The sequence below is a fragment of the Lepisosteus platostomus genome, chromosome 4 (genome assembly GCF_059453375.1).
Source record: "Lepisosteus platostomus isolate fLepPlt1 chromosome 4, fLepPlt1.hap1, whole genome shotgun sequence".
Lineage (NCBI taxonomy): Eukaryota > Metazoa > Chordata > Actinopteri > Semionotiformes > Lepisosteidae > Lepisosteus > Lepisosteus platostomus.
In genome coordinates this window covers 7,688,711-7,701,088 of record NC_142614.1, presented here as the reverse complement: position 1 = coordinate 7,701,088, position 12,378 = coordinate 7,688,711, and the positions used below count along the sequence as shown (strand labels likewise).

Below are 12,378 nucleotides of genomic sequence, written 5' to 3'. Positions count from 1 at the left end.
TACCTGTAAAGCCCTTTGAGTGGAGTGTCCAGAAAAGTGCTCTATAAGTGTAAGCAATCATTATTATTATAGTAGAAGTGAATTAACTTAGTGTTGGTAGTACAGATCTTAACAGCATTTCACGTCACGACCAAGAGGTGCCAGTGGAGGTGTGTGGGCATCTTATTAGGACGCACCCTGGTCGGCTTCCGCTGGGGCTGTTCCGGGCACGTCCCACTGGGCAGAGACACCGTGGCAGACCCAGGACACGCTGGAGGGATTATTTATCTCGGCTGGCTTGGGAGCTGGGATCTGTTGCTGGGGATAGGGTAGTCGGGGCCGATCTACTCGGCCCGCTGCCACCGCGACCCTCACCAGGAAAAGCGGAGTGAAGATGGATGGATAGATGAGCGTTCGTGCTCCACTAGGCGGAGCTCTACTGTAAGAAGTCCTGAACTCTGAATGAGAACAAAGATCTTGACCGCATGGTTATTAAAGATTCCATTCCTCCGTTCTTGAGAGTAGGGGAGCTAAACTCGCGTGTCCTGGCTCATTTCAAATCAGGGCTCGCCCAATTCTGCTGTGCCTAAACATTCCTCTTAATTGCCCTCCTCTCCACTTCTCAGGTAGTTGCAAAATGCATTCACTCATTGCTGGATAAATAACATTGCACATAAATTTGTGAACAATTTGATCTGAAATACATTGTTCCATTACACTATCTGCAATGGTGTACTTAAAGGTACAAAAGCTTATTGGAGCCCTGTTTGCACCAATATGTTAGCTACAGTATCTCGTATAAACAAGTTTTTTTTTTGCTTCCATATAAAAAGCATATTTCCACCATTTAAATGTCTAAGAATCAATGATAAAGGTCTTTACAGGAAGAGGAGGAGGTGAAGCTAACCATACTTGCCTGCTGCACGAATGTGCAGTGCACAGGGAAAGGTTAAGAATCTCAACATGAACACCCAGACCTCTAGGAGCTCCTGTTTGTCCTGCTGGCAGCTACAGTACATGACAGAAAATTTCTCTCTTTACTGTATCAAGCCCAAGCTGGATATCCACAGGTTTTAATCTGAACAGTGAGACTTCTCACCATGCGACTTTATGGAGGTTAGAAAAAAAGTTACTCTTGTTGTGCTGGAAAGCTTTTACACATATTGGCGTCAAGCTCTTTGGTTATAATGTAATTATTCCCCATGCGGGTAGCTGAAGTGACCATTGCTGCTGTACTAGATGGGAGTGCTTTGTTGTCCTCGGGTGCTGCTGGCAGTCCTTGTCCATGCTTTGTAAAATATAAAACATGGATGTCTGTAAACCTAATAAACACATGAACATTTCTCAAAGAGAACTGGGAAATATTGAGGACTGTTTCATAGCCTCCAGCTCTCAAATCAAACTTTTTTATTTTTTAAGGGGGGGGGGGGGGACATATGTGCAGTTTATTATTTCCTTTGCAGCAGTACTTGTTTGCTGGCAAGTCAGCTAGTAGCTGAGAGAACCACATACAGGATGTGTAATTTTTGCTTCTGGTACAGTGCTATTCTTCCAGATACTGGCATCAGTAATGGTAATTTAGCATTTTTGCTATTCCCCAATCACCATTTAATAATTAAAACAGTGTATTCCGTCATCGAATACCACATATAAACCCATTTCCTGGAACACATGGTCCTTGTGACCAGCAAAGAAAGGACCCTCCTCCAAGAGGCTTTCAAAGTCTTTTATTAGAAGTAAACTGTAACAGTAACAGAGGCAAGTAAAAAGACTCCCAAAAAGGCAATGGCAAGTCCCAGGACTGGTACAGGGGAGGTTCCCCAATCTGGAAACAACAGAAACAGGGTTATTAAGCAGGCAGGGAGCAGAGTGTGACGCAGATGAGAAACAGGCCACTTACCTTCCTCAGGCTGCAGAGGGGGAAAATCAGCCTTCTGGAAGGCAGCTTCACCTGCAGTGGAATCATGGGTCACTTTGGACTTGACAAGCCCACAGGAAGAGAAGGAAGAACATTACCTCTCATGTTACCACTGTGGGTGCTTGGGACAGCCCTGCTTCTTTTCAGACCTGCAGAGGAAGGGTTTACATAGAACTGAAGAGGAACACCCTATCGAAGCACACAATGAGCAAGCAGGATCTCACTTAGTGCCCTGGGTGACAGCGCACAAGAAGGCAGCAGGAACAGTACAAACATCTGTAGGCTGCTACTCTTTGGCAATCCCATATGGAGTAATGTTTCCAAAGCAGTCTGGCAAATGTGGACCCTAGACGTGATCTTAAGCATTTTCACCTGCAATTGTAATTACATCATAAACGTAGAGAGGAGTTCTGTGGCCCCAGAGAGGTACTGCTTTGCATCACTGCATGAGACTGTATGAGCACAGGTGGCCATTTTCAGCTGGTGGAATAGGGGACGGTTCATCTGGAATGAGCACCAGCCTCTTCAAATAAAATGAGGAACTGAGAACTGCTTTGGCCGGAGTCACGAAGCCTTTGGGTCAGCAAAATAGAAAAAAAGTGCCCAACTTACCTTTCAAAGGGTAAGTTTTGAATATCGAGCCAATGCCAGCACTGTGCAGAACAGACACTCTGCTCACAGACAGGCTCCTGGTATCATTAACTGGGTAGGAACATCTCACAGTCAACCTAAAGACAAAAAGACCAGCGAGCAGTCAGAGAGTGGCAAAGGCCCTTCTCCCAATGAGGGGAATTTAGTAGTGCTGCAGGCAGGATTGGTTTAGGACTCATGAACACCAGGTGGGACAGTGATGTCAAGTGGCACCCAAGACCGTGGTTATTCCCAAGACAAGAGTCTCTCCATGCTACAATCCAGGCAAGCTGCGTACCTGTAGTCACTGTCCCTTGTGACAACGGGAGCCCTCTCTGGCAGAAGCAGCCTGTTGAACACCACCTCGTTCTCGTAGATCAGATAAGTGCCATCCATCTGAAATGAGCCGTAGGAGATCGAGAAAGGCCTCTTCCCCCCCCCACAAAGGCCCCACTTGATCAAAAGTGAAATCGTAATGGAATATTCACAGTGAATTTTAAATGTGTTTAATCCATCTACAAATTAATGTGGATGTCAGTGCTCAACTGTTTTGAATATAGGTTCCTGGTCTTTAATTAGCACAAAGTCTCTGATTTTAATACAGCAAAGAGCTTATAAAGTGCACATGACCAAAGGCCTCTTCTCCTCTTAACCAAGGAAGCAGGTCAGGAATCAATAACTCCAATCCTTGAGAGTCAGAGAAACCTTTGGTTTTTCCATTCCATTCAATTCAATTCATTTAGACAGTCCGTTGAGTCACCTAATTAGCTTTTAGATCTGTTGGTTAATCAACCCTAAATAGCAAAAGATGATGGTAAGCGGCATTATCACCTTGTAGTCTGATCTGGTCAGATCTCCAAAGCTAAGCAAACTTGGGCCTGGTCAGTACTGGGAGATCTGAAGAAATACTGGTCCACCAGCAACCTGGTAATGGTTCTTCCCTGTGAACCACAGTTTCCAAACCAACACTCCAGTATGGTGACTGGGGACAATGCTGTAGGGGGTTTCACACTGCATGATCTTTAAAAATCCCTTGACAAGGAGTACAGGGATCTCCTTGGTATTTTGGTTAAAATTTCACTTCACCCCAGGTGACACATTAGGTCCATCTGTTTTATAAAGTGACGTTTCCCTTTTGTTTAGTCAGTGAAGCAATTTTGCACTTCTCCACCTGATCTGATGTGCAATGACCCAATGCACTTCAGTGGCAGATGAAATGGGTTCCCTCACAAGTGAAGCTCTTCATAAATTCATTTCATAACATACCCTGAACCTGGTTCCACAGGTGGTCACATTGAAGGTGAACAGAGCAGTAGTATCACTGGTGTCTGAGGGACTGCAGCTTCTGTCCAGAAGGCTGGTTCCGAGAGGGTCAACTACTGGAACTGTAGGAGCAACACTAGCCACTACAGTGATGACTCCATCAGGCATGCACACTGCACAGGGAAAATGGGGGACAACATAAAAGAGGTCTAACGGTTTGGCCCCACATTCACGGGATCCTTAAGAACAATCTTACCGACAGTCTCGTCAGGATCAAAGCGACAGCGCTTTGCGTTCACATATTCCACTCTCAAGGTCCTGACATCCCGTACAGTCAGAGCAAATGTGCCAAAGAATGACTGGAGGCTGATCTCCTGCAGAGCGACAGAAGGAGAAGAATCGATGCACAGCCAGTTACGGGGAGCCTGAGGGGTCAGCATCTTGTACTAGAACTTTCAAGCCCTCACAGACAAGGGAAAGAGGCAATTCTTGCCTTTCGGTAGTCCATTTCAGCCAAGCCACATTCATGTAATCAGTCGAATATGTAAATATCAGATTCTAAAATTACACAAAAGTTGGAAAGTAGTTTCTTTGGTAAAAGTGCTCAAGAGGAAAACATTTGAGGTTAAGAGCAGAAGAACAGGAGGAGTTCTGATTAGTTCTAGTATGCAATCGTTCCACTCAAAGCAACACAGAGGGGTGCCACCACCCCGCCCCCACCCCCTTTAAAAAATTAAAATCTGGAATCCCACCAGTTAAGAAACACGTTTTCCCTGAACAAGGATGCCCAATTCAACGGTAGAATTAACATTCTTGCATAAAAAAGGTCCAGAACCTCCCTCACTAAACCTTACCTTGGAGACATATCCAATTACATTGAAGGGCACCTCCAGGAAGAGGGCATTGGTACTGTTCTTGAGGATGTAGCCTCTGTGTGCTGCCAGCTCAGGGGTCAGGGGATCAGGCCCAACGCACACCTCCCGCATGTATCCCATGCGGCTCACCTGGAAGAAGATGCTCTTCTGCTTGCACATAGCCGAGATAACGCCGATGGCTGGAGAAGAGGACAAATTGATTAGGCCACACCCTCGCTGTACACATAGGACTGGACATTTGTACTAAATCGATTGCCTCTTCCACCCTGGGCAATGGCTCACTGGTGGAGAGTGATCTTGCAAGCAGGAGAAAAACCAACATGGACAAAATTCTTAGCGAAGAGGAAGTAGAGGAGTCAGCTTAGGAAAGCAAGTCCAAGGCTAGACTACAGGGTCTAGAAAACCTGAGTATTCATTAGGGCATTCTGTGCTGTGGATCAAGGTTACTTACAGCAAACCCGAATCTCACTCTGAGCCACAATACTAGCTGGGTGGTAGTAGGGATCATTCTGGGGAACAATGTTCAGGGTGTAGTTGATCTTTAAGGTGTACTGCATAATCCCAGGTAACACAAACTGGTGAAGACAACGCATACCGTGTTAAGAATGCTGCAACTGATCCTCTGCGTCCACAGAATAACTTTCAAACAATTTCTCACCTTTTTTTGCACAATAGGAGCATCAAAGTGGACCACAAGTACGTATGCGTGGGTTCCGTTCTGGTGCTGGACATCAGTGACTGGGAAGCCCGTCGCTTCAGCTTCGGAAACAGTCAGAGCCAGCCCATTGAGGTCCAGTGCCTTTAGCTCCACATCGGGATTGAAGTTGCCCAGGTATACTATGAAGGTCCTCTCATTTTGGTTGGTTTCTTCAGTCATTGAGAACAGAAGAGCATGCAACCCTTTGGATTGTTAGGCCTGCACAGCGGCCACGATAAAAGGACTAGACTACATTAGTACCCTCAAGGGGTCAGGTTTGGCATCTCCACTCTTTTAGAGAAGAACCACTACTGGCCCATATAGTTATTAACTGTACTACATTTGGAGGACAGGGGGAGATCATAGCAAAGATATAAAGTGCACAACTGCTGTGTTCTACAGCCTACAATAGGATTTAGAAATGTACTCTGTAGACATATCCTTGTACTGTTACAAGCCATGGTATAATCCCACTTCAAATGTTTGGTTGCATCAGTTTAAATCAGGAATCATTTCATATGTAGAACCTGAAAACACGTTGCCTTTAAAACACATGGCTCACTTACGGTCAATAGTGAAGGGTGTCTGGGGGATGAACGGGGTGCTCACTGGCACAAACATGCAGTGTTGCGTCACTTCATACTGGTCATCTGCCCACAGGTGCTCAAAGAACAAGTCAATGGAGTAACGCTGGTTGTAATGGTTGTCGATAACACGGCTCTGCAACAAGGTTGGCAATAGTGAGCAGGAACAGAGGAAACAGGACCGTGTTCCACAGGAGCCCAATGTACTGTTCCAAAACCATTTACCTCCAGGTACCCTCCCACTGCCCCATAAGGGATGGAAATTTCCAACAGTTGCTTGACCAGCTCCAGCTTGTAGCCCCTCTGGTTCATGGTGCTCGAGCCCAACAGCTGACCATCCAGGCCCATTCCAATGCTCTTATCGTCGAAGCTGGATGGGTCCTGCACTAGAGGCAGCATGATTCTGGGGGTGCTCCAGATCAGGTAGGCACCATCAAAGGTACCAGGATCTGGAAGGCCAGGGGGAAAAGGGTCGTCCAGATTGCTTTAAAATGTTTCATAGTAAACAAAGATTATTGCTTCCTTCATGAATGTATGGTAAGTGGTCTGTTAACATAAGGGATTAAATGAGGCTAAACCGGGCATCTGACTACTTGCCTTTAGTACAAGCAGCAGAGACATCTATTAATATCAGCATCCATTTCTGCTGGAAGAAGATTGTTGCATCAATAGCTTCTACTGTGACCCCATCCACCTGCAATTGTTAAAAAAAACTAACTTGGAGTATGACCTTGCTTAAGATGCTCAAGCTTCATACATAGTGTTAATTAGAATGAGACACTACCTTAAGGATCTCCGTTTTGCTCTTGTTGTAGGCACTTCTGAAGACTGCTCGGGAAGAGGTCGAGTCCACCACGTAACCAAGGCTCCTGGCATAGGTGACATTCATAATCTGTTCTGGTATCCCCAGCTTCCGGAATGAGATTTGCCAGGTGGCTGTAGCATCACCAGGGCCTTGAAACTGGACAGGAGAGTCGGGCTTTGCCATTTGTATGAGATATTCATACACACATCTGTTTTTTGTACTAGCTGAACTTTTATACACAGTATCAGTTTAACAAAGGGTTCACGTGATTAAGTTAAACTTCTTTAGATGGTCTGTGAATGTTTTATAAATTGACATTCATGTCACAAACCACATATTAATAGGCTTGCCTGAAGCTCACTTAAATAAGATACTAGAAGGAGTAACAGTAAGTTAGAAGCTGAAGAACCACTCGCTAGTAAGCCTCAACTCTAATTTCTGCAGAAAACAGTTATATAACTAGTGGATTTAAGCAGCATCCCATGTTTCAGTGTGACTAACTTGCCAAACTCGCAGATGAGTGCTTGTCACCAATCAAACAAACAATTCTCAATTTAAGGGAGACCTAGTCCAGATGACACGGGGAAAAAAAAACAGAAGCTCACACCAAGTGTAGTGTCTTGTAGCATAATCGGGTCCTCTTGGTCGATCAGAGGAACATTCCTTCCCACTGAAACCTTGGACAACAGGACAGAAGTCAGAAGTCGGTCTCAGTTCCCAGCATCTACAAAAATGCTGGGTTAGTTCACAAATCCTCTGGTGAAGAAGAAAATGATTTTTCCAATCTGAAGAAAAGGTACTGTAGTCCCTTTACAGTGCTGTTAGGATCTCAGCACATCTACAGAGTCCTTGCTCAGGGATTTAGACGTAAAGCAAGACTTTGTAGAGATCACTTCAGACCACATATAAAGGTGTCCTTCAGTAGGACACCTTTATGCATCATCTTATGAGAAAGGAACAAGTAATAGATTTATTCCATGCTGAAAAAAGAAGAAAGAAAACACCATGTTTCGGCCGTGGGGCTGAAGGGTACACCTGAAGAAGGCCCCATGGCCGAAACATGGCGTTTTCTTTCTTCTTTTTAGGGCATGGAATAAACCTATTACTTGTTCCTTTGCAGCCTGCGCATTCTGACGCAGCTGCCTACCTGAACTGTTTTATGAGAAAGTCTGGAATAGCAAGACAAACTTTTAAATGCCTGCCAGCCTTGGGTGACCTGTACAAACCTCAACAGCACAACAGGTGAAGAGCTCGCATCAGCTCAATGACTCATTGCCTTCTCCCTTCGAGATGGACCACAGCAGGACATTACCTCCATGTAGTTCTCCTCACAGACCACCTCACGGGGCTTCCAGGGCAGAACCAAGCTGCAGGTGATGGCAGAAGGGAAGAACGTCGCCCTGCCAGACTCATCCCGCGTTACAAACTGGTAGCTCAGGGTAAACGTCTGATCGTCCTGTGCGCAGAGCCAGAGGCCATGAGTGGGGTATTTTTCGCACAAATGTCAAGAAAAGTGCAGAGCCCCAAGCTTATACATCAGAATTGACCACTGAGGACTTCCAGGTCTGTGAAGTATTTCACCCATGTAAAATCAGTTGACAAATGAGCTACACAAACTGCCGGATTAGGTCTTTTGTCAGAGTAACCGCGGTTGTTGTAGACCTAGCAGTCACCAACAAGTACATGAGTGCGACTGCAGCAGAATATCAAATACGGGAGGTTCCATTCTGTGTTCTCTTCTGTATTGAGTCGTTTATTAATCAAAACTGAACAGTAGATTTATACATTCTGCCAGTGCACTCCTCTCCCACAAAAACAGACGGAGCTGCTAGGCTCCAGATTATTTCGCTCGAGTTTAAAAGTGTTATTTTTTACGCTTCCGCCAGACGTCGCCCGGCCCCGCTACAAGCACCGTGTAGTCAGTTTGCGCAGGGCGCCGAGACTGTGCGTCCTTGTTCCGTCTTTTACGCACCTACCGAGTAAAAAACGTTCACACAATTTTAACAAGAACAAAGTTTGTTGTTCAATGCCAATTCATCGGCAGTTCCTGCAGAGCTCGAGTCTTGCTTTTAATGCAACACGACAGCACGGTAATGGAATTAAAACGGTTTTCCTTCGTTGAACTGTAAAGTCGTTTACAATTGGGGATTGCTTTGGTATACATTTTCACGGTGTCTTGTGCTATAGTGTTGCTACTTCACGCGAAAGAGATCCGAGGTGTTTGCCCTACTAAACCAATGGCACCCGAAGTTCCACTTCGGAAACGGAACTCATGTACAGTAGATAACCAGCTGTTCAAAAACCGATTCACGAGCGGTGTAAACTCGGTTTATGATCACGAGCATGAGGGTAGGGGATCTTACCACATTCTTCACATTGCAAGCGAAAAACGACGCTCGGAAGATCAAGCGGCCGGCGAGGGTCAAAGTGCTGTAGGTGAATCCGCATTGCGCTGCGTAGGGAGCGTCGACTCTCTGGGTCTCCTGCTCGCCTGCAAAGGGAGGGTATCGGAGTTAAGACAGTAGCCGTGAATAGAGTGCAGGCTTTCCCCCGAGCTACGGGAAAATAAAAATCTTTCAGCTCACCAATGACGTTAAAACTGTAGTCTTGTCCTGCAAAGCCGCGGTCCACAGACACGCAGAAGTAGCGGTCCTGACACTCGGACACGATTGCATCTGTTCGAGATACGAGCACGCAAAACGAGCAAAGGAAAATTCACACATTCACCCTTAATAATATTAATGTCAATCAATAAGGCGAATTTAGACATACCGTTTGAATTCTGCATTATGTATTTGAGTATTTTCACTTCAAATTACTTGAAAGTAAAAAAGATGTGTATATATATAGTAGGAATTATTTTAGCTGCCAGTAAGAGAACTATCGCAAGAAATCAAGTAGGCAGCTGCGTCAGCATGCGTAGGCTGCAAAGGAACAAGTAATAGGTTTATTCCAGGCTGAAAAGAGAAGAGAGAAAACAACGTTTCGGCGTTGAAGCCTTCTTCAGGTGTGAAGGATTATTCCCTGTTGAAAAAAGAAAACACACCTGAAGAATGCACCGCAGTCGAAACGTTGTCTCTTTTCTTTTCTGCAGGGAATAAACACCTACTTGTTCCTTATCGCAAGAAAATGATTTAATTGAAAAAAAAAAACCACAACAACACCAGAACACCGAATGGATCGATGTTGAGATAAATGTTGGGATTTATACAATGAAAAGGATCACCTTTTCTCTCGGGTTATAGGTGGAGAGGTTTAGCAAGAACTAGCAAGCCCGGGTTAAATTTATGACCCCATTGAGACCTGCTTGTATTCTGCGAAAGAAGACAACGCAATCTTTTTGTATGGATTATTAGTTGTTAGTGGTTTATGGTGTTTTTACAAACTATTTCCATATGTAATCTGCCCAATTACTGTAAACATTTACCGTAAACCGTAAATCATTTAATCGTCTGTTAACCATCCCCACATTTTAACTTCACACCGTGCGCCACCAAAACCAAAAACAAAAACTGGACTTACCGACTGGCTGATCCGCTGCCGTTACCCACAGAAACAGGCTTGCATACAAGAAAGCGACTCTTAATGAAAAACGAGAGAGACAGGTGTTTGTGATAGAAGTAAGAAGGGATCTACCAGAGATCCCTTCTCCCTTTAAAAAAAAGTTCACCTTGGGAAGGAACTTCAGCTAGTCTGTATGTCGGGCTCTCTCACTAAGCGGTTTGTCAGCTCGTTGTCTTACAAAACCCACAGATCGGTTCGTGCATTAGGTGTCAATTATAATAATGCATCGAAAAGAAGCATCTTCCTAAAAACCCACTCACCTTACGAAGAGCTCGACACCCCCAGCCATGCTATTATAAACTTCTCACCGGCCCGGCCGAGGGGTGCTTTGTGTGATTCACCTATACACCATGACAGCACGCCCAATACAAAAGGGGGGGGGGTCTTGTTGCCATGACACTGATCGGCAGGATCCGCAGATGGTGAAATCCTCCCCTTTATTAATAATTAATCTGGAAAGGGACACGCAGGAAAAAAAAAACCTCAGCGCCGCCAAATCCTTTGTTTTGCATCAGAAAGGAGAAAACTACACCGTTAGTTTAATTATTGGTCATCCGCCCACGACCGAAGGCGAATTCGCAGGCCGCACGGCATTTATTTTGAAACATTGAGGCCTGTTTTATATGCTTCCGAAAACACGATAAAGGCTGTTTATGTCGTTAAAATTACCCCCCCCCCCAAAAAAAAAAAAAAAGATTAAGTAGGTGTACATTAGACGCAGTTATCCAAGACGACAAAAAATACTTTTTGCAATAAAGATTTTCACGGGGATGTGTAGAAATAAGGTACGTTGTGCTTTAAAGGCTGTAATAAGCTAATAATGTCAGTAATGTCTAGTGAAAATGGTTAAATCAATAACAGTAATGATGATAAGGCTGAGGAGGGGAAAACAGTTTTAACTAGAGCATCTTTCACCACTTCTTTTCACCTCATTGGGAAATTGGGAAGTCATCAAGACTATCACACTGCTCTCAAACGCATTCCTCAAACATGCTTTAATTAGTTCCTCTGCCGACACTTTTGTCTAATTAGCTGAATTAGTTCTCAGCTTGAAAGGGACATTTACAGTAGCAGCAATGTAATGTACTCAGCATAATGAGTCATCATGCTAATGAAGTACACAACTTTGGATACTTATTAAATACATCTGGCTCCATTTAGATTATATGATCATTTGTGGCTCACTGTGATACACCTCAGTGACTGTTTTAGTGTTACACCAGCTCATTAGTTAGTTGGCTGATTGGACACAGGTAATGAGGATACTTTAAAGCTGAAAGTCAAGCTTGGCGAAAATCAAGAAAAAACACCAACCAACAAGACAATAGTAGTGGGACCAGTAGGGTGTGCTAACCCTGCAGTCTGTGTGGGTTCTAATGGCCCAGTATAGTGATGGGAATACTGTAGAGCTGGGCAATAATTCGATAACGATAATCATGATATAATTTTCCTCGATATAATTTTAACAAAAGTTTGATAAATGTTCGATATATATGTTTATGCTTTGCACATGCGCACAAAATACTGCATGAGTGCACATGCATGTTGCAGACTGGACAGCTAACAGATTTGTTTTACATTTCTGCTGTTTGGCAAGTGTTTGTTGTGTTCTAAAATAAAGAGTTGTTTAATTTACCAATTAATGGTCTAGTTTTTTCAACTTTCACTCAGGAGAAAAAATCTGCTTTTAAACTTGAAAGAAATAATGACATTTATCGTGATAATTATCGATATCAACTGATATGAAATTTATTGTGATAATGTTTTTGGCCATATTGCCCAGGCCTAGAATACTGTATTCTAAAAAAAGGTGCCTTCCTTTGGATGTCCTGACTCTGTGGTCATTAAAAATCCTAGAACATTTCTCAAAATAGTAGAGGTGTTATGCCATTGTCCTGACCAAATTTCCATTGGCCTTTACCAATCATGGCCTCCTAATAATCCCCATTTATGAAGTGGCTTCTTCACTGTTCTCTGCCCCACTGATAGCTGGTGTGTGGCGAGAGTACTGGCACACTCTGGCTGCCATCTTATCCATGTGGTGCTTTAACACTGGTGGTGGT

At 44.2% G+C, this 12,378-nt stretch overlaps 1 protein-coding gene across 3 annotated transcripts; it reads right to left on the bottom strand.

Annotated features, from left to right (window-relative positions):
* Window positions 1-1,691: 1,691 nt before the first annotated feature.
* LOC148672370 (uncharacterized) lies at window positions 1,692-10,760 on the bottom strand. Of its 3 annotated transcripts, XM_088628045.1 has the most exons (20): window positions 10,576-10,757; window positions 10,274-10,332; window positions 9,337-9,426; window positions 9,115-9,242; window positions 8,064-8,207; window positions 7,357-7,428; window positions 6,731-6,907; window positions 6,544-6,640; window positions 6,172-6,395; window positions 5,929-6,082; window positions 5,324-5,532; window positions 5,117-5,240; window positions 4,645-4,844; window positions 4,047-4,164; window positions 3,794-3,963; window positions 2,826-2,923; window positions 2,510-2,625; window positions 1,996-2,046; window positions 1,880-1,930; window positions 1,692-1,804 (listed from the first exon to the last, which is right to left on the bottom strand). In XM_088628045.1, the coding sequence occupies exons 1-20, from the start codon at window positions 10,602-10,604 to the stop codon at window positions 1,710-1,712; spliced, it is 2,406 nt and encodes an 801-aa protein (XP_088484171.1). In that variant the 5' UTR covers window positions 10,605-10,757; the 3' UTR covers window positions 1,692-1,709. The 3 variants fall into 3 exon arrangements, with proteins under 3 accessions (XP_088484171.1, XP_088484170.1, XP_088484172.1); XM_088628044.1 differs by having other exon boundaries at window positions 1,692-1,930; window positions 10,576-10,760; XM_088628046.1 differs by having other exon boundaries at window positions 1,692-1,930; window positions 9,115-9,234; window positions 10,576-10,756.
* Between the last annotated feature and the right edge of the window lie 1,618 nt (window positions 10,761-12,378).